The following is a 27,744-nucleotide window of genomic DNA, read 5'->3' as shown; positions in this document are numbered from 1 at the left end:
TTTTCTTTGCAGAGCCATTATTAGAATCTTGGTATTATGCAGTTTTTATTATAGTAAATAGCCTAGACCTGAGGGCAACTGAGTTTGATTTCATTGTTAAATGTTAAATTATGAGAGACATAATGTTTCTTTGTTTCTCTCTTAGATGCCAACATACAATATTGCACGATTCACATATTGGAAAGTCAGTCAGTCAGTCATTATCCATCCATCCATCATCCAACCCGCTATATCCTAACACAGGGTCACGGGGGTCTGCTGGAGCCAATCCCAGCCAGCACAGGGCACCAAGGCAGGAACAAACCCTGGGTAGGGTGCCAGCCTACTGCAGGGCACACACACACACACCAGGCACAATTTAGAATCACCAATGCACCTAACCTGCATGTCTTTGGACTGTGTGAGGAAACCGGAGCACCTGGAGGAAACCCACACAGACATGGGGAGAACATGCAGACTCCATGCAGGGAGGACCCAGGAAGCGAACCCAGTTCTCCTTAATTCAAAGCAGCAGTGCTACCATATTAAAAAGATGCTCATCAAAATAAAAAATAAAATCTCAAAATCTTTGCAAACTACATATTGCAAAATGCCATACATTACTGAAAAATTATTCAACATACAGTTTAATTTTAGAATTTGAGAAATATGCTAATTTTTTACATACTTGGATTTTGAACACTTGACCTAGAATTGTTTAAAATGAAAGTAAAGGGTCTCAAAATTAGAAGCTGTCACCTAAGTGCTATATTGTAAATGACTCTCTTTAATCTTTACCGATGGTGATCAAACAGCCATTTCAGAAGGACAGGGCATGTAAGTAGGAATCATTTGGCAAAAATATGTTAAAAAAACCCTCTGGAGGTATGAAAATGAGGTTTTCCATCAAATCTATAGGTCTAAAAAAGGATGTTAATAGTATGTTTTTAGAATAATGAATGGCCAGTTTTATATTTAAAAAAATCTTTGTATTTACATTTTCTGAATAATTTGTTCTCGTTTTGAATACCCTTCCTTATTTCTTTATTAATGAGCAGCATGTATGTTCTGTATTACATGTTGCCACATTTATTTTGATACAGTAGAAAGTACCATCTCTATGTGTTTGACCACAAGGTAGGGACACTTTCAAGGTGACCCGATCAATGAGACTATCTCTCAAATAACCTGCAATTAGAAATTACTTGCGTTAGTTTGTAGAAAAATTTGATACCTTTTTTTTGTTTTGTTGATGTAAGGTTTATGAAGCTGCTATTTCTACGGTATGTAAGGCACATTTTACCTAATTTTTTATTTATTTTTTTTACAACTCATCTTTTAAAATGGAGTTCTTACATGGGACTATAAGAGGTTCTGATACATCATTCCCTATTTTCACACTTCCAACTTGAGCTATACAAGACACTGTTTTTTTCATTTCTGCACCTTTTCACACCTGCAAACTTTCATTTCTCGTCCTCACAATACTGTCGAGTGTTAATTCTGCATCATGCTATTTCTTGAAAATTTTTTATTCACTTTCATCCCCATTCCGACAAAATGATAACCCAATGTGTGACCCTGTTATGGTACAGTAATTGCTGTCTCTCCACAGACAACAGTCATAGTAGCAACCAGCTACTTTAGTTTGATTGGTTTGGTCCCTCGTATGAATAGTAAGTCCATATTTGCAAAATCTGCACTATAAAAATTGTAAATAAGGAGTCAAACCTTTTCTCTTATTCTTCACTTCTTACAAAAAAAGATCTTTACCAGTGTATGAAGAAGGTAAGATGAAGAAGCACATTTTTGAATTCCTGATAAGCTTTGTATGCATTTCACTTTTTTACAAATGTACAGAAAGTGAAACTATTCTGTCTTTCTATACCACAGCAAGCTATATGGGGTTGAGATTCTATTAAATTCATTACTAGTTGCCTTACTTCCTTGGCTGTCTGCATACTAAGCAGTCTTCCATTTGACTGCGACTACAAATAAGCCCAGCAAGTTCTTGATTGGGGATGAGTGGGCCCTGTTGAATTGCCGTTTGCTCAAGTGTAGGAAAATACATTGAAGTCAAACAGGGAGGAGAAACTGAACTAGTCTTCTTTGGATTTAAAATGGTGCAATGGTTGTTTAAGTGTCTCTGAGGACTAGGAAAGCATTTGAAAACTATTCTGGACCAATTATTGTGCTTAAAAAGGTGACTTGAGATATGAAGCAGTAGTGCTGACCACTGTGCCACTATGCCTCTCTGAGATAAAATTATGCTCTGAATACTTTGAGAACTTTATCTATGTCTATGTCTTGATAGCTCCTGTCACAACAACTGTCTAACATCCCCAGAGTCTGCGATGTAATAGATCAGCGTTATAAACTCAGGGGTGCCATCCCTGTCACTTCCTGATCTGCACTATTTAGCGAAGAGCATAGCATGCCTAATCCAGCAGTGAAGACTCAATGTACAATGAAACTGTCCAGAACAGCAAAGTATCGTCATAATATTCCCATTAACACCAGTTCATGTGCTCCTCAAATGAAAATACCACAGGTTATTTATTTATTTATTTTAACACAGGCAAAGTATAAATCCAGCTTAAGCAACGATCAGATAGTGATATCACAAATGTCTTTATATGCTGTAAATTACTCATGCATGCACAAAGTAGATCAGGCAGCACAGTAAATTGTTTTGTGAGGTTTGCTTACAGTGTGCATGTATGAAAGTTCTGCACATGCGTGACACAAGTCAAACTGGCAGCACAGATTGAACAGTGACATTCACATCCAAAATGGCTGCTACAGCTCTGCAATGTAACGCTGGCCTTGCAGAGCATCATGGGGCTGCACTGAGAATTTTCAGGCAAAAATTTGGTGAATAAGGTCACCAGCAATGTCAGCACATTTTGCTATAAGAAACATTTTTGCAAAGTTCACCAATCCCATCTATTCTCAACAGTGGCTAGGTATTATTAAATAGTAAAAATCTAAATGTAGTAATATATTTTATTTATGCTATGTTTTTGATTTTTTTACAGCAATGCCCCAGACACAAAGCTGCCCTACCTGATAATACATGATTTTAACTTTTTATTCAATTTTGTTTATTATACCACTCTTAAGGTTAAAGGTAGCTGTTCAAGTTTAAAAGAACATGGTTATACAATATTTAAGTACACCCAACAGGCATCAATATGTTAAAAAAAAAAAAAAAAAAGAAAATGGCATACTTCATATCTTGTACTAAAGGTCTACTTGACATACTCTGCTGTGTTGATCTTGCATGATTACACACAAATACTATTTTATAAATAGTTGGAAGTAAATTCTGGACTTTGTCATTTATTAAAAGTTCATATTGAAATACTATTTACATATTTGTTAATTCTATAATTATTTAATGTTATCTTTTTGATTTTCTTTAAAGTTCCAAGTCGTCCACCTGAAAATGTGGTAGCTACAGCCACATCCTCGGAAACCATTTCATTGTCTTGGTCTGTGCCACCAAAGGAGGCTCTTAATGGCATTCTACAGGGTTATAGAGTTATATACTGGGCAAATCTTCCAGATGGAGGTATGTATTTTATTGTATAATAGCTATAAATATCTAAGATAAGAAGCTGGAATCCAAAATAATGGGATTTGAATTTTTGACTGTATCGTTAACAGACTTAAGAAAAAATACAGAAAGACACCTTCAGTATTTAATTTATAAATTTAGAGCTAGAAATTAAGGTTACCAGAAATAAGAATTAGAAGTAATTACTTGGGGTACATGTAAAAGAATTCTGTTTCATTTTAGACCTTGATTTTAAACTATTACTTCTACATGCAAAATTAATTGCTTGTGCTGTACTGTCATAATATACTCTACAGTTGATAGCAAATGTGGGGATGGCTGTTAGTAAGTGCAATGTTAACATATTTGTCTTCAGCTGCATCTCAACATAGTTTCCCTGAAATGTAATCTTAATCCAAATCAACTATTATAACAGAAGTTCTGACTTCAAGCTAATACTGGATGGAAAGTTTACATTTAAAGTAAGAAATCTATTTTATGTTGTGCCATGTTCATCTAAGCTTTTCCAGCTTTTTTTTATTCAATTGGACATGCCCATGGCCATTTGCAACATAATATGAGATTCAACCTTGGCGGCAATACCATATTTCTTTTCCCTATTGCTAGGCATTTTACATGTTATGTCCTCACACCCTTTTTTTCCCTGAGAATTGTCTCCTGTTGCTCAGAGATTGTATCCACAACACACTTTCTGTGGATATTCACAGCTGATTTTAGCCACTACTCAGTTTTAGATTTTTACCTCTATCTCTGCTGTTGCATTTTTGTTAGTTACAGTATTTTGCTTGTGCATTCAAGTATTTTTGACTCTGTGATCTGCCTTTCTTTTTGCTCTGGTCTGCTTGTATGAATTTTGGCCACACTTTCTTTTATACCGCCTGTTCCATCTTGTCATTGTGTCATTGTTTGTTTTTATTTGCTGTTGTCTGTTTTCTGACATATTATGTATACAGTATGTGTGTATGTGTGTGTGTATATATATATATATATATATATATATATATATATATATATATGCTATATATATATATATATATATATCCAATATATATATATATATGTGTATATATATATATATGTAGTATATATATGTATGTGTATATATATATATATAATATATATATATATATATATATATATCTTCTATACTCAATAAAAGGCAAAGCCGTCACTGACTTACAAAAGTTGGGCAGGTTTAATTTCAAAATTCTAAATTCGTAATTTAGTGCCTGCCCATATAAGGCCACCGTCAACGGCAATCCAATAGAAACACTGCCGCTAAATATTCACGGGTGTAGGACTGCTTATGCAGAGGAAGATGAGATGGTCAGGGTGGTGTTTGGCACAAACTCCGCAAAACTGCGAGAGAAACATTTAAGTGCCGGGTCTTAGCTAACATTAAAGACAGCCGTGAACATCGCACGAGATGGCACCAGCACAGCTGGGAAACTTCGATGCATGTACACCGAGTGGCTCACGTGAAATGACGCAGTGCACAGACAAAAAGCAACAGTTCCAAAGAGTGCTGAACAAAAACTGAATTACACAATTGAGAAGGCAGCAAAAAAATATGAAGCGTCTAATACATACAAGCATATTCATAAGTGCAGCTACTGTGGAAACAAAGCACACGGTGGAAAAAGTCAATGTCCCGCTAAAGGAAGACAGTGTAAAAAAAACCCGTGCATGCAGTGTGTCACGTCTCAGATAAAGAGGAAGACGAGCTGTTTATTGATGCAGTAAGAAACGAATTGATGAATGAAACCTGTCATCTTTACAGCGATTGACAAACACTGAATGTAACTTGAACACAACACATCCTACAAATACGAATCTGATTGAAAGAAATAATGATAACCAAATCCTTGATGACAGCAACATTCAATAACACTCACAAAACAATTACTGTATATTGACAATCATGTTACGTTATTTTTAAAATGTTCCCTTTTCTCTTTCATAACTTCTTTAACACACTACTTCTCCACTGTGAAGCGCGGGTATATATATATATATATATATATATATATGTGTGTATATATATACCCCAATCTACATACTCTCAAATAGACAAACCACACGCCGTGGCGCAATGGTAGAGGCGCCGACGACCGAGGTTCGATTCCCGAGAGAGGGTGCATTGAGTATGTACGCGCTTCCCGATTCATTTTACCCTCGCATCCCCTTGGTTTGAGACGTATGAAAAAATATGCGGTTAACGCAGAAAGACAGATCACCAATTGAAGCTTTATGAATAACTAGCAAAATACCCGCGCTTCGCAGCGGAGAAGTAGTGTGTTAAAGAAGCAATGAAAGAAAAGGAAACATTTTGAAAATAACGTAACATGATTGTCAATGTAATTGTTTTGTCACTGTTGTGAGTGATGAGTGTTGTTGTCATATATATACATATATATATATATATATATATATATATATACAGTATATATATACATATATATATTTGCACACACACACATAAACATATATATACACTCACCTAAAGGATTATTAGGAACACCATACTAATACAGTGTTTGACCCCCTTTCGCCTTCAGAACTGCCTTAATTCTATGTGGCATTGATTCAACAAGGTGCTGAAAGCATTCTTTAGAAATGTTGGCCCATATTGATAGGATAGCATCTTGCAGTTGATGGAGATTTGTGGGATGCACATCCAGGGCACGAAGCTCCCGTTCCACCACATCCCAAAGATACTCTATTGGGTTGAGATCTGGTGACTGTGGGGGCCATTTTAGTACAGTGAACTCATTTTCATGTTCAAGAAACCAATTTGAAATGATTCGAGCTTTGTGACATGGTGCATTATCCTGCTGGAAGTAGCCATCAGAGGATGGGTACATGGTGGTCATGAAGGGATTCACATGGTCAGAAACAATGCTCAGGTAGCCCGTGGCATTTAAATGATGCCCAATTGGCACTAAGGGGCCTAAAGTGTGCCAAGAAAACATCCCCACACCATTACACCACCACCACCAGCCTGCACAGTGGCAACAAGGCATGATGGATCCATGTTCTCATTCTGTTTACGCCAAATTCTGACTCTACTATTTGAATGTCTCAACAGAAATCGAGACTCATCAGACCAGGCAACATTTTTCCAGTCTTCACCTGTCCAATTTTGGTGAGCTCGTGCAAATGTAGCCTCTTTTTCCTATTTGTAGTGGAGATGAGTGGTACCCGGTGGGGTCTTCTGCTGTTGTAGTCCATCCGCCTGAAGGTTGTGCATGTTGTGGCTTCACAAATGCTTTGCTGCATACCTCGGTTGTAACGAGTGGTTGTTTCAGTCAAAGTTGCTCTTCTATCAGCTTGAATCAGTTGGCCCATTCTCCTCTGACCTCTAGCATCAACAAGGCATTTTCGCCCACAGGACTGCCGCATACTGGATGTTTTTCCCTTTTCACACCATTCTTTGTAAACCCTAGAAATGGTTGTGCTTGAAAATCCCAGTAACTGAGCAGATTGTGAAATACTCAGACCGGCCCGTCTGGCACCAACAACCATGCCACGTCAAAATTGCTTAAATCACCTTTCTTTCCCATTCTGACATTCAGTTTAGAGTTCAGGAGATTGTCTTGACCAGGACCAAACCCCTAAATGCATTGAAGCAACTACCATGTGATTGGTTGATTAGATAATTGCATTAATAAGAAATTGAACAGGTGTTCCTAATAATCCTTTAGGTGAGTGTATATATACATATCTATACATATACACATATATACATACATATATATCTACATATATACACACACATACATACATACACACACATATATACACACAAATATATACACACAATATATATATATATATATATATATATATATATATATATATATATACATACATACATACACACACACACATATATAAACATATATATACATATACATACATATCTACATATATACACACACAGCTATTTCGTATCAGTGCAATACGCTGTTTGTTAAAACGTTGACTCCGCTCTTACGTGCAATAACAAATCAAATCATTCAGTTGTCTTTGCTCATATGTCATTTTAGAGCTGGACGCCTGGCATCTTTTTGGCCACAAGTTCGTTTCTGTTTGGTGTGAGGTTCTGTGTTGTGGAGATTCTCAGGATGGATTGCAGGTGCTCATCAGTGAGGCGACTCCTGTGTGCTGTTTTGTTAGTCTTTATCACTGAGAAGAGCTTCTCACACAGATATGTGCTACCAAACATGCACAAGGTTCGAGCCGCATGTAGACGGACTTTTTTTGTTCTTCAAAGTCACCAAAGCGCCGTGCAAACTCAGTGCGCAATAACTCTAGCTTCGCAATAACTTGCAGCATCATAAGGTAGACTTGATTAACGCTGTAAGTGTTCGGCAAGGCAGCTGAAGCGCTGCATTATGGGATCTGTAGTTTATTGTGTTACCAGCGCTTCATATACCCGGCCATTAATAACAATAATACAGTATATAAAATGATCTCATGGGCCGGATATAATTACACGCGCACTACAGCCTGCATGCCTCAATAAGTCATCCTCCCTCGCTCTTACTTTTTTACCATTCATCTAATGAATACACTGAGTATGGCTTTACCAAAACAATCATTGATGGCGAATAAAGTATCCATTATTCGAGTATGTAGAGCGGGATATATATATATATATACATATATATATACCCGCGTATCGCAGCGGAGAAGTAGTGTGTTAAAAAAGGTAGAAAAAGAAAAGGGAACATTTTAAAAATAACGTAACATGACTGTCAATATACAGTATTTGTTTTGTGAGTGTTACTGAGTGTTGCTGTCATCAAGGATTTGATTATCATTATTTCTTTCAATCAGGTTCGTATTTGTAGGATGTGTTGTGTTCAAGTTACATTCCGTGTTTGTCAATCGCTGTAAAGATGACAGGTTTCATTCATCGATTCGTTTCTTACTGCATCAATAAACAGCTCGTCTTCTTCTTTATCTGAGACCTGACACACTGCATGCACGGGTTTTTTACACTGTCTTCCTTTAGCGGGACATTGACTTTTTCCACCGTGTGCTTTGTTTCCGCAGTAGCTGGATTTATGAATATGCTTATCAGACGCTTCATATTTTTGCTGCCTTTTCAATTGTGTAATTCGGTTTTGTTCAGCTTTTGGAACTGTTGCTTTTATCTGTGCACTGCGCCAGTTCACGTGAGCCACTCGGTGTACTTGCATCGAAGGTTCCCAGCTGTGCTGGTGCCATCTCGTGCTATGTCCATAGCTTTATTTAATGTTACCTTAGTCCTGGCACTTAAAACTTTCTCTCGCAGTTTCGCTGAGTTTGTGTCAAACACCACCCTGACCATCTCATCTTCCTCTCCATAAGCACAGTCCTTCACCCGTGAATATTTACCCGTGGCAGTTTGCTATTGGATTGCCGCTGACGGACGGCCTTATATGGGCAGGCACTAAATTACAAACGCCAGCGCAGCCTGTCTATGAACTTAATTTAAAGTGTAGGTTTACATCGTGCTTTGTTTCCGAAGTAGCAGAACTCATGAATATGGTTGTATATGTCACTCGCTCGGTTCTTATTGTTTCGCTGCCTTCTCAATTATATAATGCATGTTTTCTTGAGCGCTTTTTGAGGTCTTCCTGGTTTTCTATGTACTGCGTGATTACGGGAGGCGTGATGATGTCACACGAAACTCCGCCCCACGGCGTTGAAGCTCATCTCCATTACAGTAAATGGAGAAAAACTGCTTCCAGTTATGACCATTACGCGTAGAATTTCGATATAAAACCTGCCCAACTTTTGTAAGGAAGCTGTAAGGAATGAACCTGCCAAATTTCAGCCTTCCACCCACACGGGAAGTTGGAGAATTAGTGATGAGTGAGTGAGTGAGTGAGTGAGTGAGTGAGTGAGGGCTTTGCCTTTTATTAGTTTAGATAGATACTTTATTCGCCATAAATGATTGTTTTGGTAAAGCTATACTCAGTGTATTCATTAGATGAACGGTAAAAAAGTAAGAGCGAGGGGAGGGTGACTTATTGAGGCACACAGGCGAAATCACAATAGCACGTGGGCTCGATGCGTCGTTGTGCATCAACTTGATCTGAATTGCGTGATCACATTCGAAAAAATATATATATTTCAAGTTCTATTTAGTCTACACAAATATCTTTGGTTGGAATGTAAGGCAAATTTAATTTATTTGTATGGTGAAGAAAAATTTATGCAATGATGCCTACATTTAACTTACATTCCTACCAAAGATATTTCTGTCGTCTAAATAAAAATTCCTTCTATTTAAAATTTAAATAGAACTTGAACACATACGATATTTCATAATATCCACGCAGACTTGCACGTAAGAGCGGGAGTCATCCGTTTTAACAAGCAGCGTATTGCACTGATACGAAATAGCCTGCCCATTTAATTATTTAGGAATGGATAAATAAATTAAGATTTTGTACAAATAATGTTTTTCAATTTTCTTCCTTGATGGATTCTGCCACCCCCAGCAACAGTTGCTCGCACCCCAAAGAGTGTATGTATGTATGTGTGTGTGTGTGTGTGTGTGTGTGTGTGTGTGTGTGTATGTATATATGTAGATATGTATGTATATATATGTGTGTGTATGTATGTATGTGTGTATATATATGTATGTGTGTGTATGTAGATATGTATATATTGTGAACGCTGGCCCCAGTACAGACAGACGGACGACATATTTTTCACCACACACTGTTTATTATACACTATATACAAAGTCACGTGCACTCACACCCCAGTGCCTTCAGCACCGAATCCCCCAAAAGTCCAAGGCCCACAGTCACTGTGCCTTTCCTCTGGCCGCTTCCTGTCCTCTCTCCAGCTCCGTCTTCTGCCTCCCGACTTCCACCAATGACTGGAGGGAGGCGGCCCCTTAAATAATGCCCCGGATGAGCCCCAGGTGTTTCCGCCTCTTCTCCTTAGCCACGCCCAGCGTGGCGGAAGTGTCGGCTGCTTTCCTGGCGGCTCTCCGGGCGCCACCCAAAGTCTTCCCCCCAGCACTTCCTGGTGTGGCGGAAGTGCCGGGCTCCCGGGATAATTAGGCACCGGGCGCCGCCTGGCGGTAGCCATGGGTCCCTACAGGGCTGGGCTTCCAAGCCCTGTACCCGAGGCCCCCTGCCTAACCAGGACGGACGCCCCCACTCAGTCTGGAGGAGGTACAGGCCCTCCTCCGGTCTTCCAAGGCGTCCTGGCCGGGCTCCATCCCCGGCCAAAGACCACACAGGGTAAACCGGCATCGGGGCGCCGCCTGGCGGTGTCCACGGGTCCCTACAGGGCTGGGCTTCCAAGCCCTGCACCCGTGGTCCCCAATATAACCAGGACGGACGCCCCCTCGCGGTCTGGAGGAGGCACAAGCCCTCCTGGCCGGGGACCACAATATATATATATATATATATACTACTCAAAGGAATTAAAGGAACACTTTTTAATCAGAGTATAGCATAAAGTCAATGAAACTTATGGGATATTAATCTGGTCAGTTAAGTAGCAGAGGGGGTTGTTAATCAGTTTCAGCTGCTGTGGTGTTAATGAAATTAACAACAGATGCACTAGAGGGGCAACAATGAGATGACCCCCAAAACAGGAATGGTTTAACAGGTGGAGGCCACTGACATTTTTCCCTCCTCATCTTTTCTGACTGTTTCTTCACTAGTTTTGCATTTGGCTACAGTCAGTGTCACTACTGGTAGCATGAGGCGATACCTGGACCCTACAGAGGTTGCACAGGTAGTCCAACTTCTCCAGGATGGCACATCAATACATGTCATTGCCAGAAGGTTTGCTGTGTCTCCCTGCACAGTCTCAAGGGCATGGAGGAGATTCTAGGAGACAAGCAGTTACTCTAGGAGAGCTGGAGAGGGCCATAGAAGGTCCATAACCCATCAGCAGGACCAGTATCTGCTCCTTTGGGCAAGGAGGAACAGGATGAGCACTGCCAGAGCCCTACAAAATGACCTCCAGCAGGCCACTGGTGTGAATGTCTCTGACCAAACAACCAGAAAGACTTCATGAGGGTGACCCAAGGGCCCCATGTCCTCTAATGGGCCCTGAGCTCACTGCCCAGCAGCATGCAGCTCGATTGGCATTCGCCATAGAATACCAGAATTGGCAGATGCACCACTGGTGCCCTGTGCTTTTACAGATGAGAGCAGGTTCACCCTGAGCACGTGACAGAAGTGAAAGGGTCTGGAGAAGCCATGGAGAACATTATGCTGCCTGTAACATCATTCAGCATGAGCAGTTTGGTGGTGGGTTAATGATTGTCTGGGGAGGCATATCCATGGAGGGTCACACAGACCACTACAGGCTTGACAAAGGCACCTTGGCTGCCATTAGGTATCAGGATGAAATCCTTGGACCCATTGTCAGACCCTATGCTGGTACAGTGGCTCCTGGTGCATGACAATTCCTGGCCTCATGTGGTGAGAGTATGCAGGCAGTTCCTGGAGGATGAAGGAATTGATACCATTGACTGGCCACCACACTTTCCTGACCTAAATCCAATAGAACACCTCTGGGACATTATGTTTTGGTCCATCCAATGCCACCAGGTTGCACCTCAGACTGTCCAGGAGCTCAGTGATGCCCTGGTCCAGATCTGGGAGGAGATCCCCACAACACCATCTGTCATCTCATTAGAAGCATGCACCGATGTTGTCAGGCATGTATACAAGAACACAGGGGCCATACAAAGTGCTGCATACAATTTTGAGTTGCTGCAATTAAATTTTGGCAAAATGGACTAGCCTGCCACATAATTTTTTCACTCTGATTTTTGGGGCGTCTTTGAATTCAGGGCTCTGTAGGTTGATCATTTTCATTTCCATCAAACGATGTGGCATCCTTTCGTTCCTAACACATTACCCAGTCTATATCAGTATAGATATCCAGGAGGATTTCTTTTCCCATTGAGATCTGATGTGTTTTCAAAGTGGTCCTTTAATTTTTTGAGCATATATATATATATATATATATATATATATATATATATATATATATATATATATATATATATATATATATATATATATATATACATGTGGATGTATGTGTGTATATGTGTAAATATATATACTGTATATATATAATATATATATATATACTGCGGTGGGTTGGCACCCTGCCCAGGATTGTTTCCTGCCTTGTGCCCTGTGTTGGCTGGGATTGGCTCCAGCAGACCCCCGTGACCCTGTGTTTGGATTCAGCGGGTTAGGAAATGGATGGATGGATATATATATATATGTGTGTATATGTATATATGTATGGATATGTATATATATGTTTATACTGTACAAAAGTTTTAGGCAGGTGTAAAAAATGAAAAAGAATGCTTTCAGAAATATAAATAATTTTGTTTATCCATCCATCCATCCATTCCCTAACCCGCTGAATCTGAACACAGGGTCACAGGGGTCTGCTGGAGCCAATCCCAGCCAACACAGGGCACAAGGCAGGAACTAATCTTGGGCAGGGTGCCAACCCACTGCAGGACACACACAAACACACCAAGCACACACTAGGGACAATTTAGGATCGCCAATGCACCTAACCTGCATGTCTTTGGACTGTGGGAGGAAATTGGAGCACCCGGAGGAAACCCACACAGACACGTGGAGAACGTGCAAACTCCACGCAGGGAGGACCTGGGAAGCGAACCCAGGTCTCCTAACTGTGAGGCAGCAGTGCTACCACTGCGCCACCATGCCACCCATGTTTGTTTATTTTTATCAATTTACAAAATGCAAAGTAAGCGAACAAAAGAAAAATCTAAATCAAATCAATATTTGGTGTTACTACCTTTTGCCTTCAAACCAGCATCAATTCTTAAGTCAGGGATTTTGTAGGATTTTGTAGTCAGGTGTATGATCAACCAATTATACCAAACAGGTGCTAATGATCATCAATGTCACACGTAGGTTGAAACACAGTCATTAACTGAAGCAGAAACAGCTGTGTAGGAGGCTTAAAACTGTGCGAGGAACAGCCAAACTCTGCTACTAAGGTGAGGTTGTGGAAGACAGTTTCATGTCATGGCAAGATTAAGCACAGCAACAAGACACAAGGTAGTTATACTGCATCAGCAAGGTCTCTCCCAGACAAAGATTTCAAAGCAGACGGGTTTCAAGATGTAATGTTCAAGCTCTTTTGAAGAAGCACAAAGAAATGGGCAATGTTGAGGATTGTAAACACAGTGGTCGGTCAAGGAAACTTAGTGCAGCAGATGAAAGACACATCAAGCTTATTACCCTTCGAAATCGAAAGATGTCCAGCAGTGCCATCAGCTCAGAACTAGCAGGAACCAGTGGGAACCAGGTACACCCATCTACTGTCCGGAGAAGTCTGGCCAGAAGTGATCTTCATGGAAGAGTTGCAGCCAAAAAGCCATACCTCCGACGTGGAAACAAGGCCAAGCGACTCTGCATGAAAACATAGGAACTGGGGTGCAGAAAAATGGCAGCAGGTGCTCTGGACTGATGAGTCAAAATTTGAAATATTTGGCTGTAGCAGAAGGCAGTTTGTTCGTCAAAGGGCTGGACAGCGGTAAAATAATGAGTGTCTGCAGGCAACAATGAAGCATGGTGGAGGTTCTTTGAACATTTGGGGCTGCGTTTCTGCAAATGGAGTTGGAGATTTGGTCAGGATTAATGGTGCTCTCAATGCTGAGAAATACAGGCAGATACTTATCCATCATGCAATACCTTAAGGGAGGCATATGATTGGCCCCAAATTTATTCTGCAGCAGGACAAAGTCCCCAAACATACAGCCAAAGTCATCAAGAACTATCTTCAGCGTAAAGAAGAACAAGAAGTCCTGGAAGCGATGGTATGGCTCCCACAGAGCCCTGATCTCAACATCATCGAGTGTGTCTGGGATTAAATGAAGAGACAGAAGGATGTGAGGAAGCCTACATCCACAGAAGATCTGTGGTTAGTTTTCCAAGATGTTTGGAACAACCTGCCAGCCGAGTTCCTTCAAAAACTGTGTTCAAGTGTACCTAGAAGAACTGATGCTGTTTTGAAGGCAAAGGGTGGTCACACCAAATATTGATTTGAGGTCCCTAAATATTTATTTATTTATCTATATCTTTTTGTTGTATTTAAATGAAAAAGATAAAGTGACACATTTAAGTCATTTCAGAAATGAAACCACTAGATGGCAGAAGTGTTCTTTTCTAGTAATTTACACACTTCTCTGTATTTGTTTATTTCTACTGCATGTTGTAAAATCGTTCCTATTTTTTTTTCTTAGAAACCACTTCCTCATGTATGATAAGATTGGAATAATCAGATCTATTCTACTGTACTGTAGCCCAAAGCCTTGGTAACTGAACACAAAGTCAAAAAACTAGATTGCAATAATCTGGGTTGGTAAATTCATAACAGAAGGTTAAAAGGTGTAGTTAATGTGTAATTATTAGTGTAGAATGAATCTGTAATTATTAGTACTGCAATTAATGGGAATTCCTATTATACTCTTCACATTTACAAATTTTAAACAAGGCTTTTAGCTATTCTTACAGACAATAAACCAGAAATTCTGTAGTGCTGGAGAGCAATGATTTGTTAAAATAAATCAGTATTGAAATATAATATTCATTGTGGATATTACTAGGACAACACAATTGTTTTTGTACAATTGTGTCCAACTTTTAAGAGTTTAAAATTGTATAAATCTGTTAGAATTTTGAGTCACCAAAAACAGAGCAGTCTAGAGTAACTACTCTCCTCTTGAATGTGGACAGATGCAGTTCTCGGTCTTTCATTTTTTTGCTGCAGAATGACGTCTTAGCTAGATGGTTTAATAATGTACCGAATCCATTTGTACAAGAGGAGGGTGCATACACTTTGAACATTAATGCTAAGACTCTTTTGATGCAAGTTCTTGTGCCATGGATGAAATGATCGATTCAATTTGTCTGAAAACTACTCTGCACTTTGCTGAGCTTTTGTAAAAATGCACCGGATGCATTCTCTAAAGTCTAAGTACGTCAGGAATTAATGTTTCACCTCTTCTGAGCTCATGCCTGTGTGACACTTTTAGTTTTTTTCTGTAGATTTCAAATGTTACCTAACTCTTATGATGTACATGTCAAAAAAAGGCTTGGTGGAAATAATTTCAAATGTGCATAAAAGTATAAAGACAAGTGGTTTAGACATGATGAGAAAAGAGCACAGCATCCATCCATTACTTAACCTGCCCAATCCAGTTCAGGGTCACAGAGACCAGAGCCCAGCCTGGCAGCATCAGATACAAGACAGAAGCCAACTCTGGACAGAGCAGACTCACCCATGCCTGTTTGGTGAGAAAAACCCATGCGGAAATCCCATAAGGAGAATGTACAAATTGTACACACAACAAATGGGTCAAGATTTTAACCCATGCATGGGTATGTGTTAATTGACCATTTAAAATGCAGAGTTTTAAATTATTTAAGAATAATATTTTAAATTAAAAACTACAAAGCATTTAGTTGCTTTATGCAAAAACACTAGGAAATTAAATCGCCCTGATAAATCAGTATTTGTCTTATATAACACTGAAAATAGAAAGCTAAACTGATTTAAGTTCCAGTTGTCCCGTGTTGTTTAATATAGTTTGTTTTATTGATATTAAATTTTAATAAACATACAAAATTTTTCTATAGGGTCTTAAAAATGTGAAAGATACTACCAAATGTATACATTTAATAAAGAAGGTTGTAATCTGGGGTGGCACAGTGGTAGCGTTGCTGCCTCGCAGATAGAAGACCCTGGTTCGCTTCCCAGGTCCTCCCTGCGTGGAGTTTGCATGTTCTCCCTGTGTCTGTGTGGGTTTCCTCCGGGTGCTCCAATTTCCTCCCACAGTCCAAAGACATGCAGGTTAGGTGCATTGGCGATCCTAAATTGTCCCTAGTGTGTGCTTGGTGTGTGTGCGTGTGCCCTGCAGTGGGCTGGCGCCCTCCCCAGGGTTTGTTTCCTGCCTTGTGCCCTGTGTTGGCTGGGATTGGCTCCAGCAGACCACTGTGACCCTGTAGTTAGAATATAGCGGGTTGGATAAGGAATGGATGGATGGAAGTTGTAATCTACCGTTGGGTGTTATCTTCATTAAACAGCTACAGCAAATACAACAAAAAACTTTGTGATTATGATCTGATTTTTTGTTTACCTTAATCTGATCTGAACAGAGCTTGGTGAAATTAAGAATGTGACGACTTCACAACCATCGCTGGAACTGGATGGTCTGGAGAAGTACACAAACTACAGTATTCAAGTGCTTGCTTTCACTCGGGCAGGGGATGGAGTTCGTAGTGAACAGATTTTCACTCGCACCAAAGAGGATGGTAAGTGAAAACTGCAGTTGTGGCTCATCAGTATGAAAAGTCAAATGTTGATCGATCTATCTATCTATCTATCTATCTATCTATCTATCTATCTATCTATCTATCTATCTATCTATCTCTCTATCTATCTATCTATCTATCTATCTATCTATCTATCTATCTATCTATCTATCTATCTATCTATCTATCTATCTATCTATCTATCTATCTATCTATCTCGGAAACGCAGACAATGTAAATTTGGCAAACTTTATTATGGGGCAAGGTAAATTAGCTATTTGGAAAAGCAGAAAATATAAAATTGTAAGGGGTGGTTTGGAAGATCCAATTGTACTTTTTAAAAAACTATGCATTAGTTGCATTTTGATAGATTTTAATTTTTACAGATCCACAAAGAATTTTGATAAATTTAAAACCATATGGTGTGTGAATAGTATATTATGTGACTGTATTAATGAACAACTGCGGCTTGTTTTTTAGGGGTGTTTGTGGGTTCGGTTGTATTTCCAAAAATATTCAACAGGAAAATGTATTTATAATAATATAACAGTGTAATGTGTAAGTTGTTGTATAGTTGACTGATGTTTTTATCAATAAAGTTTGTTTTAAAAAATCTATCTATCGATCTCTGATAGAAGTTTTCTTTTACAGTTCCTGGCCCAACAGCAGGTGTTAAGGCTGCTGCTGCGACTGCTTCTGTAGTGTACGTCTCCTGGCTGCCACCACTGAAACTGAATGGCATCATTAGAAAATACACTATTTTTTGTTCTGATACCTTCCCCATGGTAAGCTATGACAAGCACTGCTTCTTTGAAACTTTCAATGTGTATTAAACACAACTTATATTTTGAGATTACATTAAGACGCTGATTATTCAGAATGAGCATCAGTCAGTAAATCTAGTTTATTTAGTTTTTTATTCCCCAAAGATTTTAGCCCCTGCAAGAAAGGAAGGATACAATTCAGTATTAAGAGTCATTGATTAGGTCGTATTTAGTCTTTCACGTAAACAGAATAAGGCAAGTATTGGTTGTATTCTGCTTACTGTACATTATGAAGAAACATATTGTTGTTCTTAGCTGGGAAAAGACCCTGAAGCGGCAAGAAGTGGCCATGGGGAGGGGGTTTGATGCCTTCGCTAAACCAAAGGCCATTAAGTTCAAAGTCAGGGGTAGAGGGAGTACAGAGAAGCCAGAGTCTGTGAGAGAGGGGTATAAACAAGAGGTAAAGAGAATGTTTTTTTGTATTAGACTAGTAGATAAGTGAAAAAGTCACTCACATGACAGAAATGGCTTCAAGGCATATTCATTTAGACCCAATGGGAGAGCAGGGTTTTCTTGTTTGTTTTATCTCCCGGCTTTACTTTTATTTACCCTCTTATATCCTTCAAGGTAGGCGTTATTGTGATGCTCTTGCCAGTTTGAATTCTGTAAACGCCAAAAGTGATTCTGCTTCATTGGGCCCTTGAGCAAGGCACTTAACATCATATTCAGAGCGGAGCAATTGTAGGTTAATTTGCATCCAGCCCTGCATGTACATCCTCCAACCTGCATGGAAAAACCTGTTATGTGGTGGGTGTGGCAATGCTTTATATCAGTGCGCACTCCTAACCTCTCTTCTCCTCCTTCAGGGCAGCCTTGGATGACTTGTATTAAATTAATTAATTTGACTTATACAGTAAAGAGAACCAAATTTCATGATTGTAGCTAGAATAACCTATAGAGTTACTTCAAAAATGTCATTTTAACAGACTAAATGTGTAATCTTTGGAGGTATAATAAAGCTTTCACTAAATTGTTTTTCAAAACCAAAAATTGGACCAAAATATTTAGTTTTAAGATGAAACAAAAATTGGCTTTTTTTCAGGCTCAGACCATAACATTTTGCCTCTCAAGATTTCCAGGACAACGTCAGTTGTTAAACTGAAGGCATCATTCACTGATCCATTGCTTTGATAACAAGTTGGACTGTGTATAGGGAACTGAGAGTAGAACTGTCAGTGTGAGCCACTAGTTCTTGTATGCATCTCAGGACACACACACATACAATGTCTTCATCCTGATGTCATCAGTTAATCTCACTCTGTCTACTGATTCTGAAACCAGTGTTCCTAAAACAACCTTACCCTTTCATTGAAAAGATACGTACATTTTCCACAATTACAGCCAGAGTTCAAACCTACTAATGGCAGATTGTGTTCATTCGGTTACAGAAACAAATTACTTTAGAAATACTGTTCTTCAAAAATTACACAGGGTTTGATTTTTGGCTGAATGTAGAAAACCCCATTTATGCTGCCCTTTTTACAGAATTATAAATCATACTAATTTAATCTCAAATTGCAGTTAGGGAGGAAATTACATTTTGATACACTGACCTGATTATTTACCGTAAAAGAATAGCATGGTGTCAAGTGCTATGCTGGATCTTGTAATATTTTGCCTCATCCATTATTAGTACAATTATATAGGTGGTGAGTTAGGCACAATAGCATATATTTATTAAAGAACTTTACAATGTTAAGCAGCAGTGGTTAATTCTGGCGCTTTACTAATCTAGTGCCCTCACTTTAAATCCTGCTTTAGATCACTATCATTGTTGACTTTACATATTTTACTTGTGTCTGCATGTTTTTTTTTTCTCTGGCTGTTCTGTTTTTTTCTTCTCACATCTCAAAGACATGGTTTCACTAAGGTTTTATTACTAAACTTCCAAAAGAGAAATTAGGCCAAAACATATATGCTGTTATTTTCAGCCACTAAGATGATATGTTCATTTGTGATTATGCATTGAACTCCTGTGGGTGTGAAAAACTGTCTCTGTGCATGGCTGGCCCCATCTCAAGGACTGGATCCTGCCTTGCACTTAGTACTGCTGGTATAGACTCTGGCCCCCCATTGGTTTAAGCAGGATTTGGCAGATCATATTAAAAATAAGAAGAGGAATGTTGAGTTTAATAAAAAGTAAGTTGGACCTTATTAATATTAGTGAGTACCAATGAGGAAACACTTTTATCCAGTGGACTGATTGTTGTAATACACTATCATGGCACTTGGCATACTGAAGCTTGAAAATTCCTGAATGAATTCTGTCTTTGTACAATTAGGTAGATGGTGAGTTAGCCACAATAGCACATATTTAATATCGTTAAACATTAAAAAAATAATAAAAGGATAATATAAATGTTATATTAATAGCAAACAGTCAGCCAAGGATTCCTGCTATAGTATAGTCAGGCATTCAGGCTAATTACCCTACACTTCCAAATGAAAGAGTTAAGCTTCAGACTTTAAATCTCTCCTCAGTACTCATTGCCCTGGTTTTCAATCCACATCATCCACCAACTCTACTATACATTCCACTTTGGTATATAACCAGTTAATTTTAATTTTAACCTTTAGTTAAAGTTTTGAGATAACAACAATTCACTATCTAATATGCAAAGTGTTTATTCATTTTAAACCAATGTTTATTCATATTACATATTTGTCAAGAAATCTACTTATATCTTGGAGGTGTAAACACACAAATTTAACAGTAGATGACATTTATCAATTTCAAATTCATGATACAATATTTTTTGATAAGTCCTTGTCCATCATTGTAATCATCAGGTGTTCCCAAATAGGAGATGTGCTTGGCCATGATTTGGGTTGTCCTAGCACAGGTTTAATCTCTCCTCTTGATATTTCTGGCTAAATTGCTAGAAGCTCAGCTTGTGTTTTGCGTAAAAAAAATTCTACTTTCAATATGATGCAACATTTTTATTTGGATCATGATGATCCAGAAATGTGTACAGAATAACTTAGGAATAAATACAAGATTCAACCATAACAACCTCATTTACTTGACATTCAAAACATGTATCCAAAGGGTGACCCTACAAAGACCTAAGGCAGAACTTGGCATGGCTCTACCTAGCTTTTAATTACTAATTTTATTACTGGGCAACAAATGTACAAGCTATAAAAACCTGGACATGGACACAAATAGATGAACATACACAGGCTTGGTGTGCAATAGAAATAAAATCCTGCAGTACTTCTTTATATTCCTTGGTTTTTACCCCAATAAGTACAAGTCATCGCCAATATACTAACAACTCAATTGTGCTTCAATCATTCAGAACATGAAACCAATGTAGGAAGTATTGTAAGATAAAGAAGCTTTAATCTGTGGCACCTCTGTACAATAATCACCTTTCTCCACCCTTTCAAACGTACGCAGTTTTTAATGTCTGTAATACATTGAGGATTAAATCACTTAGAGATCTGTACATAGACAACGTCTTTGCATTCTATGAACAATTACATTCCAAATTTAACTTTCCACCAACACATTTCTTTCACTACCTTCAAATTAGAAACTTTGTTAAACAAAACCTGCCCAATTTTCCTCACCGCCCACCTAATTCTATACCGGAAAAAATATTGATCAGTTTAGATTGTTATTGATCAGCATCTCCGTAATATATAAAACCATTTTACAGTCCCTCCCTTTCAAAGATCCCAAAGTACATTGGGAAAAGGATATCTCACTCAACATCTCAGAAAAGGAGTGGAAGGTAGCAATGCAGAGAATTCACTCGAGCTCCATATGTGCAAAGCATTCAATTACTAAAAATAATAATCAACAACTTAATCAACTTGTTTAAAATTGTCCAAAATGTTTCTCTGGCAAGAGCCAACGTTGCAATCAAGTTCCAGCCTCACTAGGCCACATGTTTTGGGTGTGCACCAAATTAACAACATTCTGGACCAAAATCTTTCAATGCCTATCAGACAGCCTTGGTGTCACCATCACTCCTAACCCATTAACAGCTGTGTTTGGGGTACTCTTAGATGGGCTTAAAGTGGAGAAGGACAAACAAACTGAAATCGCCTTTACTACACTATTGGCACATAGACTTATCTTGCTCAACTGGCAGAATCCGAATTCTCCTATTTTAAGTCAGTTGGTAACTGATGTTATATATTTGAAATTGGAAAAAAAAAATCTACTTTTCACATAGACGATCTGTACCAAATGTTTTCAAAACCTTCCAGGATCTAATCAATAACATTTTAGAATAAGCATTTAAATTGAGGAAGCAGATTCTCTCACGTCTTTTTTTATTCTATTTATTTTTATTCATGTATTAATGTATCTATTTGCTTATTTTTATGAGTTTAAAGTTTTAGTCTGCTAGCCTAGCTCTCTTTCTCATGGGTGAGGGTTGATTTGTTTCAAACCAGTTTTGTTAAACTTGACTTACTTGTATGGAATATTATTTGATTTTAATGAAATCAATGAAATGCTTAAAAAAAGGAATAAAATACAAGAAAAACACAAACTGAAGAAAGGAACTGTCTGTCATTTCTGAGAGGATGATTGCAAAAGATAATATTTTGAGACGAGAAAGATGAAGAGGTAATTTAGATTTTATTTTGAATAAATTAATGTGCATTTAATAGTTATTTTGCATTTGTAAATATTTTCATGAATTTTCTACAGTAGAAATTATAATAATCTAAACACACTTTTTTTTTAGGCAAATGGCTTTTTATGATCTTGGCATGCAATCAACATAGGTTTAGTTCCAGATTTAGTTCCTGGACACCCAAATTAAAAAAAAAAAAAAAAAAAAAAAAGAGCTCCCTAAAATAAAAGTTTTGGCAAACTGCAACTTTAGATTTTAATCCATTGCAGAGCTACCAGAGGTTCTGTGCTCATTTAACACTTAAAAACATAAGGAACATTGGCAAATTCCATCAAGAGGAGCTACAAATTGGTACTCCCAACACAGGGTCTGTGAAGCAGGGATTGCCTCATACACCTGGCTATCTTGCTGTGAGTTGCTTCCAGTCTTGGGCAGGGCACAAACAAGTGTTCTGTTCTGTGCATGTAAAGTCAGAATTAGGCACTTCAGCAAGGTGAACTAAAGAGAAGCCCCACTGTTCAGTATGTATTTGGCCATTTGACTATGCATGCTTATTTTAAAACAGGTTCTTTACATTTCAACACTGTTAACGTGTACAATGGCACTCGGAATAAACTTATATTTTTCACTTGCACACATATTGATGCCCTCTCCCACCATATTGCTTGCATGTCACCTCTTTTTTTTCTTTTCTACTGTTTGCATTTCAAAACCACAATAGAGTATGCAAGATGGGTTCAAGCTAAAAATTTAACTATAATAGAACAGTTTTGCGACATCCCAACTCAAGAAACAATTACAATTTGTAGTAGGTATCTGTATATTAATTACCTTTGTAAATGATAACTTGCTGGTAAAGTTAAGCCAAGACTTAACTTATTCAGATCATGGAGGGTATCTTCTCAAAGACCCATACTGAGCAATAAAGAAATATATACAGAAGCCCAATATGTATGTTTTGTTTTTATTTTATCAGACACTTGATATTAAAACAGTAAGATGAATATTAAAGCAGAAAACCTTAAAGTGAGTGCTATTGTTTGTCTTAACAGGTAAGCAGCGAATTTGAAGCATCTCCAGATGTCTTCTTTTACCGGGTCCCAAATCTAAGCCGCAACCGTAAATACAGCATTTGGGTGGTGGCAGCAACAGCTGCAGGAAGAGGAAACGCCAGTGAAATTATTACAGTGGAACCTCAAGCCAAAGGTATTAAATACAAACTAACTCATTTTTATAAATTATTGCAATGTTTATCATTATGTGTATTTATTTTAACGGACTAACTAATGCAATCTCAAATACAAATTAATATTTTTGGCATTGTAGTACATTAGTGAAGTGCCATATTAGCCCATATACTGTATTTCAAGGAATAAGGTAAGCAGCTTCTTTATATCTATGAAGAGCAGCCTTCATTTACTGATCCTTAGTAATGAGTGAACCCCACGTAGTAATGAGTTCACTTAACTGTGAGTTTGATGAAATCACTGAAGTGTTTGAGAAACTTTGCTGAACTCCGCAAAATGCATTGAAATCGAGGGTGGAACTGAACTAGTTTTAAGTGAGTTATAATGGTGAAATGGTCTTCTTAGTGTCCCTGAGGGCTAGGGAAGCATCAGCCAACTATGCTCAACTGATTATTGTGGCCCAAAAATGTGACCTGAGCTGTGAGGCACCACTGTTAATAACTGTGCCACCATGCCTCAAACAATAAAAGACATAGAAGAAATAATAACCACAAACAAAATACAACTTTCAATTTGTAAATGTATATGTGTTTCACTGCACTCACAGAGTCACAAGCATGGGGCAGCAGTGTGTGATTAGGTAATTCAATTGTTTGAAGTTGCAGCTCTAGTTGTAGTTGGAACATCTTTTTGTTTCCAATTTATCTGTGCATATACTTTGTACCTTTTTCTTCCATCAAGAAGATGCCTTGTAAACAGTAATAAATCTTTCATTATTATAATTTCACAGGATCTCATTCTAAATCCAAATGGAGGAGGGCCACTTTAAGGCTTATTTTGACTCATAAGTGTAGCACTTGGCGAATTATGAATGTATAATTAGCCATGTGTTGCTGTGCGAGGCACTTGAGCAACCATACGTGAATGTACATTCGGTGGCTCAGTACTTATAATATTCTCATTATGGTCAATTAATGCACCCTTCAATTTAAAATACTGTATGTTTTTCTTTTTAATGCATGAAGTGACGTGATATCTTGCATGGGTAAGCAGAGCAGCAGTCTGATTATGCGCATACTGAAAGTTCTTGGCATGGCTGCAACATTTCTCTGATGTTATGCTGGCCTCACAAAGCATCATGGGGGATGGGAAAAAATGTTGTCTAAATCGGCTGCATAGCGAATTTTTAGGAAAATATTTAGCAAACAAGGTTACGGGCAATCACAGTAAATTCACTGTATAAAAGACTATGGCACGCTCTCTGTCATCATTGATCTTTGCAATTGTCATCAAGCCATTGGCTATTTACTTTCAAAATGTGTCAGAGATAAGGAGGATAACCAAAGAAGCACTTGAACAGAAAATATCACTAATTGTAGATGACATGGTACTGTATATATTAGACCCACAAACTTCCATACCTGTAGTCCTTAATGCACTACCAGAATTTCAAAAGATATCCGGATATAAAATTAACTTCAACAAAAGTGTGCTTTTTCCGTGAATCAACATTGTCAAGATGAACATCCTTCCAAAGCTTTGTTTATTATTTCAGAGAATCCCCATATACATTAACAATTTGTTCTTTAAGAAATTATATTCAATTATAACCTCATTTATTTGGAATTGCCAACATCCACACTTCAACAGGGTGACTATACAACAACCTAAAGCAGCTAATGTACATGCTGTAAGGATCTGGAAATTGACACCAATTAATGAATATACACAAGCCTGGTCTGCAATAGAAATAATAGCTTGCCGTACTGTGCCAGTTGTCTATCAATCACTCAGAATATGGAACCAATGCAGGAAGCTCTTTAAGACAGAGAAGCTTGTTATCTTTTCTACCCTCTCAAACCTACACAGTATTTAAAATTGTTCGGGATTAAAACACTAGGAGTTTTGAATATAGATAATGTCTTTGCCTCTTATGAACAATTCCGCTTCAAATTTAACTTCCCATCAACACAATGCCTAATTGTCCTTACCTACCACCCAATTCTATTCTAGAAGAAATATTGATCAGTCTTGAAGACTCAGACAACATCTCGATAATATATAAAAATATTTTTAAGTCCCTTCCTTTCAATGATTCCAAGGTACAGTGGGGAAAGGATCTTTCATTTATTATCTCAGTGAAGGGGTTTAGGGCAGCCCTGCATAGAATACACTGTAGCTCCATATTCACAAAGCGTTCAGTCATTCAACTCAAAATCTTTTAACAATCACATTTATCTTGGTTAAAATTGTCCAAAATGTTTTCAGAGGACGATCCAACCTGTGATCATTACAATCAAGCTTCAACCTCAATGGGCCACATGTTTTCAGCGTGCACCAAATTACTGTAACATCGTTCTGGACTAAAAATCTTTGAATGCCTATCAGACAGCCTTAGTGTCACAATCTCTCCTAATCCATTAACAGCTGTGTTTGGTGTACTCCCAGATGGGCTTAAAGTGAAGAAGGACAAATTGATTGCAATGGCCTATACCACATTATTAGAACCTAGACTTATCTTGCTCCACTGGAAGAATCCCAGTCCTCCTGATATGTCAGTGGGTAACTGATACTCTATACTATTTGAAATTGGAAAAATTAAATCCTCACTTAGAGAATCTGTTCAAAACGTTTTAAAATTCTGGCAAGACCTAATTTGTAAAATTTTAGATTAAGCTTTTGTATGTAATGTTACTTTCTTTGTTGTTAAAGTAAGTCTTGATTGTATGGAGTGTTAACTTCTTTAAATACAAAAAAAAAAAGACTGGCAAATTTTGCTAATTAACAATAATGATCATCAAATATTGACAAAGAATCCCGGGACCTAGCTAAAAGCAGGTGCAAAAAGCACTGGCTTTAAGTATCACCTTTTCAGGACACTGGATTTTACACTTAAGGTAAAATGATGTGTCAATGGCAATTATCAGCATATAAAAGCTATGTTTGGAAGGTGTCATTAAACAGCAATCCTGCTTGCCACATGATGTCTAAAGTGGTTTCCACTTCAAATGACTAAACCTACCTTTGCAACAATCCTCTTTAATAAAAGCCCTGTGTGCGTCCAGGTGTCCGTGTGTGTGTGTCTTCTGGTGAAGTGTGTGTGTCTTCTGGTGAAGTGCGCATGTGCGGGGCCGGCACATCACACCGTGCCCCGCCCATGCGCACGGCACCTTGGTCGCACACACACTCGAAGCCTGGAACACAGTGAATGGCCTATCCGCGGCAGCGTATAATAAGCAAATAAAGCACACACACTGGAAGCTGGGCACACAGTGAATGGCCTTGCCACGGCAGCGCATGATCCTCTTTAATAAAAGCCCTGTGTGCGTTCAGGTGTCCGTGTGTGTGTCTTCTGGTGAAGTGCGCATGTGCGGGGCTGCGACGCATATCGCACTGTACACCGCCCATGCGTACGGCACCTTGGTCGCACACACACTCGAAGCTGGACACACAGTGAATGGCCTATCCGCAGCAGCGCATAATAAGCAAATAAAGCACACACACTGAAAGCTGGGCACACAGTGAATGGCCTTGCAGCGGCAGCGTTTCAACTGCACACCACACATTACATCAGTTGCTGGGGACACTCTGCTGATTGCCCACTGTTGTGACAGAAAATTAAAGTCATATTACGGACATCAAAGCCAGGATTACTGTCAGAGAAAATTATAGGCATTTTACGGAAATACAAACCAGTATTACTGCGAGAGAAATTTAAAGGCACACAATACAATGACGCATATTACAGCCATACAAGCCAGTATTACTGTAAGAGAAAATATTACAGACATATCTACTAACAACATGCCACCCAAAAAAAAAGGACACGTCAAGTAGGACAAAAGACGCAGACAATTAAATCCTATATAAGTAACATCTCCTGGAAGAACGGTCAGCTCAACAAGTAAACATCAACAAAAGAGAGGCTGAAAGACAAAAAAAAAAATACGAACAAATAGATCGATTGAAGAAAAAGAAAATGAGAGTCAGAAAAACGCTAAAAGAGAGAGACTCAGAAAAGCAAACCTTACAAAAAGTTGGCATTTACTTGCCAGAACCAGTATTCAGCCACGGTCAGTTATATGTTGCATTATCAAGAGTTAGAAGTTATCCAGATGTTGTTGTCAAGGTTGTAGATGGTCCTGAACAAGGCAAACTCTTGCCAAACTAAGACAGAATATTTACAAGAAATGTTGTCTATAATGAAATTTTATAGAAAAATTTCATGAG

The 27,744-nt window shown here is 38.4% G+C and overlaps 1 protein-coding gene across 1 annotated transcript in view; it reads left to right on the top strand.

The window, feature by feature from the left end:
* LOC120523294 (Down syndrome cell adhesion molecule homolog) overlaps positions 1-27,744 on the top strand; it is a 668,946-nt gene that overhangs the window by 545,243 nt on the left and 95,959 nt on the right. The window contains exons 18-21 of the mRNA XM_039744497.1: positions 3,407-3,553; positions 16,753-16,908; positions 17,560-17,693; positions 23,380-23,533. Coding sequence (XP_039600431.1) covers positions 3,407-3,553; positions 16,753-16,908; positions 17,560-17,693; positions 23,380-23,533 — 591 coding nt within the window. The remainder of the gene's footprint in view (positions 1-3,406; positions 3,554-16,752; positions 16,909-17,559; positions 17,694-23,379; positions 23,534-27,744) is intronic.

This window comes from Polypterus senegalus, chromosome 2, assembly GCF_016835505.1.
Source record: "Polypterus senegalus isolate Bchr_013 chromosome 2, ASM1683550v1, whole genome shotgun sequence".
Taxonomy (NCBI): Eukaryota; Metazoa; Chordata; class Cladistia; order Polypteriformes; family Polypteridae; genus Polypterus; species Polypterus senegalus.
This window is presented reverse-complemented; position numbering and strand designations above follow the sequence as displayed.